Here is a 6,290-nt window from a genome sequence, read left to right on the forward strand (position 1 = left end):
TAGTTTTGCAACAAGGTTCAACATTTACTTGAATTAAGGATGTTTTAATTTTCATCTACGGGCGAATGGGGAAGGGAGTGTGTAGGGGACAGCAGTACATAAAAATTAAGTTACTGGGTATTTAAAGTCTTGAAAGCTTGGGGTATTTGTGTAAGCTTCTTGTTGTCTTACTGTTGAATTTTCATGACTTGGTATGTTCTTACGAATTAAAGCAAGTAACAAGCACAATGTTTACTGATGAATTCAGTGAGAGGGGCCACTGTTTTGAGTCAGCCTGATAACTGAAAGCTAGCAACTTTGAATAAAAACAAGTGTGTGGTCAGTTACTGGTCCTCAATGTATAGACAATGTATACTTTTCCTCTTTTAATTTCTAAGAAGTTGATTTTATGTCACTCTACAGACTTTCTGTTTTCAAAGTAAGGATCATGTTGCGGGTCAGTATGTTTCGGTGTACTAAACTGAGGATCGCGTTGTCAGTACTAGGTCTAGCTTGCCCCCAGCAAGCACTTTCTGCAGCAAACTGAGGGAAGACTGTGAAAGACAACATAACTTCTTGGTAACTGGTATGGGGGGGGGGGGGGGGGGGAAAAAAACACACCCAAATCCACTCTGGGCAGCCCCCGCCTCCGAAAAACTACAGTGTGTGACTTGCATTTCATTTATAAAGTGGTGGTAAGGAGAGGTCAATATTGGGGCTGTGGCCACTCAGACTTTGTGTTCTATGTATTATTTATAACGAAACATATTTTACTCCTATTACTTGCGCTTTGGGTGCTGAAAAGTGTTTAGGAAAATGCAAGAAATTGCTCCTAATATTGTAAAATTGGCAGGAATTGAACTTTGTCATGTTGTGGGGGAGAAGGTAGCATTCTTACAGTTCTGTGATGAGTGTACATATTATCTTAGGGATGAAATCATACTACTTCCCGTGAAGAAAAAACAAATGCCCAAAAACATAGATCTGAAGTTTGAAGAAGCTGTCAGCTGAACTTGTTTGGGCAACTTGACCACATTTGTGAAAGAAGATGATCATTTGCTGAGAACATACTGGAAGAGCACATTCCCTATAGCTGTAGTGTTTAGGTTTGTTCTCAAAGCAGAGCGCATGGTGCATGTGGAATCCCATGGCAGTGCTGTTAAGTTTTTGCTTTTTTTCTCCTAAGGGAGATGCCAGGTTATCGTCTCGTTTATACAGCAATACGGGTAGGAACGCATAGGAGTGTAACATGCAAGGGTGTTCCTGGGTAATGTTGATCTGCTTTGCCAATGCGTTGCCTGACGGTGTTACGGATGTCCTTCGCCAACAGCGTTGGGGGCCACGTAGTTTACTGGGCAAGTCCTAGAAAATTGCTGTTCCCCCCCAGGTTCTCACCAACATGTTACTTCCTTCCCTGCCGTCACTTCCTCTCACTTGGTCTGCTCTTTCTAGGTCCATTTTTAGGTGTTCTTGTATGAAAATCAATGGCTGATGCATTTAATGGAGTTCTAGTAGCTCTGTAGCAGGTATCAAGTTGCAGTGCTTTTGCGGGGTACGCTACGGGAATAAGACTTCACATGGTTACCTGTGTGATCTCCCATTTCTTTTATTTAATAAACAGTTTTTCACTAGAACCTGGTGCGGAGTGTCCTGTTGCCTCATTTATAGGCTTCTACCTACTCTGTCCTCAAGATTGTCATTAGAACCACGCTTCTGACTCCCATAAGATAGGAGTGTAGTACGTGCGTTCTGGGACAAATGCTGAGCTGTTAAAACTGACAAACTGATCTCGATTAAGTTGTTTTGTCCTTTGTTTCCTTGTCAAAGTTCATTACTCTGGTTTATCCTATCTAAAACTAGATTGTAAGCTCTTGAGCAGGAGCAGTCTTGGCTTTTAAAATTTAGCTTCTGTAAAAAGCAAGGTGTATTAAATAAAACCAAAATGTGAAACTAAAGCTGCGCTTCAGTGCAGTGCTGTTAGTGGTCACTCAAAGCGTCTCGTGTTACAGCCATACGCGCATGTCTCTCCTGTGAGGGCTCCTTCGCAGCATGCCTGTGCGTGAGTGTTCAGCCTTGCGTTTCATCGATGATGCTGAGGGTATTGCGCTCTGATGAAGAGCTAAGCTTGTGTTTGTTCCTAAGGGATGCTTCTCCAGAAGAGGCACGGATCTAAGCGCAGCTCGCAGCTAATGCTGTTCCATTGTGCTTATGCGCGTTGTTACCGGCAATAACGGAAGGTAATAGGTACGCTTTGTGATCTTCCCACCACCCTGTTTTTCTCTGTACGTACTCCAGCTGACCTTTTCTAGCTTGCAGATAACGTCTTTCCATTATTAATGTAACAAAAATACAGTTTACCATTCAAATGTTACGGACTACTTAATAGCTTTACTATGGGAATGATATTTTAATGAGAACTCCCATGTTGGTATTTGCATTTTTTGTTGCTGTGTCAACAGCTAAATGTATGATCCTCAGCTTTGCAGTTTTCTAGCAGTATAAAAAAGTGTTTTCATTGTTTCTGCTTCAAAGAGATGCTTTTCTCCATGTTAGTATTCACTAAGGTAGAATGTGCCCCAATAGACTTTCACTAGATGTCTGGCTCCAGTGTTTGATACCACATGATGTCTTACTCCACAGCGTACTTTTTAGGATTTTAGTTTCTTGGAAGTTAGGATCTATCAGCAAGAAAGCCAAGGTTGCCTTCAGTCAGGGGTTTCCCACCTTTTACAACCATTTGTTACAAGTTTTCTTTAACAATGCTCTTTCCCTGAATAGTTCTACTCCTGTAGTGTCTCCTTGTGTATAGGTTGAAAATACAGTCTAAAGCCATTATATGAAGCATGTTAAAAGTAGCTTATCAAAAGCAGCTTCAGGAACCCTTTGTCTTGAGAGGAAAGCTTGCTATAAAACCTCTTACAAAACCTCTTACCTGTCTAGCCTAACTTTCACAACCAGGACTAAGCAATGTTTGGGATTGGTTTTTTTCTTTAGACATAGGCTAGTCACTGAAAGGGAAAACACTTCAAAAGTATGAACAGTTTTTAGGTGAAATGTCATGGCAGTCTACTAACATTAAAAAAACAGGACATTGTTCTGAATTCTGCCTACAGTTTTGTCTTTTCTGGGGGTAGGTATCTGAAGGGTTGAGAAAATTACGTAGTACATCCAAACCTAACACTGTGTCGTCTCACAGACCACCTAAATCTAGTAATTCACCCGAGAGGTTCTGCAGAGGTATAGTTAAGTTTTCAGAAATTGAGATGCTTTCATGATGCTCTTCAGTCTGCAAATCCACAGGGAATGGAATGGGCTTGGGGCTGATGTGTTTCCCAGTATATATGGATCATCTGGAGTATGCTGGTTTTTGTTAAGAATTGTGAATAGCAGTTGGGATACTTTGTGCTGATGCTTAACCAACAGAAAGAAATTTCAGGGCCTCACCGGTGAAAGTTTCCACTCTGAACTTACCCTGTCAATCTGAGGCTGTGTCGAAACTGATAAATAAAAGAACAGATGCACACATTTCTTTAAAGACACATTTTAATATAAAATGCAGAGCCCGGTGTTCGAACTGGCTGATTTCATTATTGTTAATTCAGTGTATTTTGCACTCCAAGGCAGCGCTTCCTTTTTAGAAAATACCACTTGATGCTACCAGTGAGTGTAAACACAAGTGCAAACAAACAACATGATTTACATGCTAATGGAATAGTTTGTTTCTTCAAAAGGTGTAATTTGGCATTTAAATTTGTATTGCATGTATGCGTAGTTTTCGGTGCAACTGCTTTTTTTTTGTAACATATCTGACTGTAAAGTTGCTATGTTGTCATCATGCCATGACCAACGAGATTTTTTTTTAATACCAGTTTTATGGTGTTTGCTTATAAAATATGTAAAAAGTATTTCTTGCCATCTAGTTGTTAATATTAGTAAATTATTTTGATATCTTACAAACTAGTGTACCTCAACATTCCTTCGTTATCGTTCATTACATGGCTTTTAGGCCACCTTTTTTGCAGACCCTTTTCAGGTTGTAAAATAGGAAAAGATAAGCTGTTGTAAAATAAACATGTCAGCAAATAAAATGTCATCTTTTTCATAGCACCAATAAATAAATATCAAAACCAAAAATTCTCCTCTTCATTCAAAGCCACTAACAGAGTGTAACCTTATTATCACAAGTACAGATAAATAGTAATTTGGTTCAGTTTAATTTACTTTGAAGATTTAGGGAAAATTAAAAAAAAACAACCCAACCCGTAACACTCAAGATACTTATAAAATGCCAGTTTTAAAAAGCTAAAAAGAAAAACTTCTCCTTGAGGAAGGTACCCAAATGGGGGGGAAAGGGAAGGTACACAAGTAAATACATCGCATTAGGAAACAGAACAGGAGCTCATTCACCATCACTCATTTTCATGGAAAAAAAACTGAGAATGATTCAGTTGAAGAGGATGAAGGTAAGACAGTACTGAATCAGATACTAATTATTTTTCAGAATCTATTTGCAGATTGACAATATGAGTTGCAAAATTAATTGGTACATTATGTTTGCTTGGAGCTGCGATGGTGGAAGTAGTGAGGAAAAATGGGTTCCTGGGCGCCTCTCCTCAAAGGAAAACTAGGAAAAGCAGAACAGTTCTGAACAAATGTCAATCACAGAGTATCTCTTGGTATATTTATGAATACATAAATCCACAGTGAATTTAAGGTGAAGATGAGCTACAATTTTTCCTCCAGTGCTAAAAAAGAATAAAAAAATAAGGTCACTTTTTGTTTAAAGAATCAAGTACTCGAGACTAAAACATGGTTTTTTTTCATGTGTAACTTTGATCTAAAGCTCGGGGTTTTTCCCCACTAATGGTCTCTCCCCTCCCCCATTACCAGAAACTAAATGCCTAGTTTTATATAGGCCTATAGTAAGTACACTTAGACTGACAGCCTAGCTCCTTTAATTCTCATTAAACACATTTCCTCCTTCAGCACATCACAGTTGGCTGGGTTTGCCAGACCCTTGAACGTGCAGTCTTCTCAAATGCAGCCTTTTCTCTTTGTACCACCGTAATCGCTGACCTCCAGTCTTCGCGTAAATACCCTTATCGTTCTTGCCGGAAAAATCAGACCTAAGTGTTCTTCGGCCATCTTATTTTTGTTTCTGTTCTTTTCCGTTACCTTGTTTCTGTTCTGGTTTGACCAAGTGTTTTGGTATTACGAAAACTCTGCCATCGCTACTGCAGTGAATAACATATTGGCACGGGTTAACGGGTCTGCCCTGGTCATCCCTCAATCGACTGAAAATGTCACGGTACAGGTGCTTTAACTTTTGCTTCATCCGGCTGATTGATCTGCTACACTGAGAGTGCTCCTTTTTAAGGCTCTCCTTTTGTGTTTGAAGATTACATACGTCTTCTTCCAAGTTAAGGATTGCATTCAGTTTACGTTTACGACAATTTTGGGCAGCAACTTTGTTTTTTCCTCTTCGTCTGATATCACGTAGAAGTGACACCTGACTATCTGTCAGATGGTTCTTTGCTAGCATGGTGTTGAAAGAGTCAACGGGCATGCTCACGATTTCATCTACCGAAAATGGTATTCTCAGAGCTTTTGCATGGTGTTCATCGCTCCTAAGGTTTTTATCAGTAGAATTATGGCACCTATCCTTTACTTCGTTTGGTTTCTCCATCCACATGTGCTGCTGATGCTCCAGAGTGGATGCTGCTTGACTTGGCAGCTGATTATAAGCGTGGTTATGAAGAAACTGCTGAAGCGTGGCTTCTCTAGAACATTCTGAATCACTTGGAATTTCCATTTTGCCGTATTTACTGTGTTCTTGGCTATGGCCACCAACGGCTTCTAAGCCATGCGAAGAAAAAGATTTAACATCACTGCTGTATCCAACAGCACCTTCACTGCGGACTGAGTAAGAGGCAGTGCTGTGACTTGAATTCAAAGGCATTCTTCAAAGAGCTGAGAAACTTCTATAGGATCAAAGCCTTCCTCCAAAGCCAAAGACATGAGTTTAATTTCATCAAAATTATCATCATGGGCCGTTAGGTTTCTCATGTCAGCAGCTGAAAACAGGCCTGTCAAATCTGACCCATTAAGTAGTGATTCTGGATCTGCGGTATTAGAGCTTGACTGAGGAAAAGACTCTTCCTTTTCTAAATGTCTTGTTTCTGAATATGATTGAGTGGGGTAGTCTGTTCTTAGTAGTGCGGCATCATGAGGACTGAAACAGTGGCAAAGCGTCTGGGTCAAACTTATATTGTGGTGGGAGGATGATGGGTCTCGGCCTCTACTAGATGTAG

The 6,290-nt window shown here is 40.0% G+C and overlaps 1 protein-coding gene across 1 annotated transcript; it reads right to left on the reverse strand.

Annotated features, from left to right (window-relative positions):
- Positions 1-5,125: 5,125 nt before the first annotated feature.
- On the reverse strand, positions 5,126-6,045 carry NFE2L3 (nuclear factor, erythroid 2-like 3). The gene is given in 2 exon segments (XM_010286722.1): positions 5,126-5,937; positions 5,940-6,045. Coding segments are annotated over 2 exon segments (918 nt in total).
- Positions 6,046-6,290: the final 245 nt, after the last annotated feature.

This window comes from Phaethon lepturus, unplaced genomic scaffold (assembly GCF_000687285.1).
Source record: "Phaethon lepturus isolate BGI_N335 unplaced genomic scaffold, ASM68728v1 scaffold6045, whole genome shotgun sequence".
NCBI lineage: Eukaryota > Metazoa > Chordata > Aves > Phaethontiformes > Phaethontidae > Phaethon > Phaethon lepturus.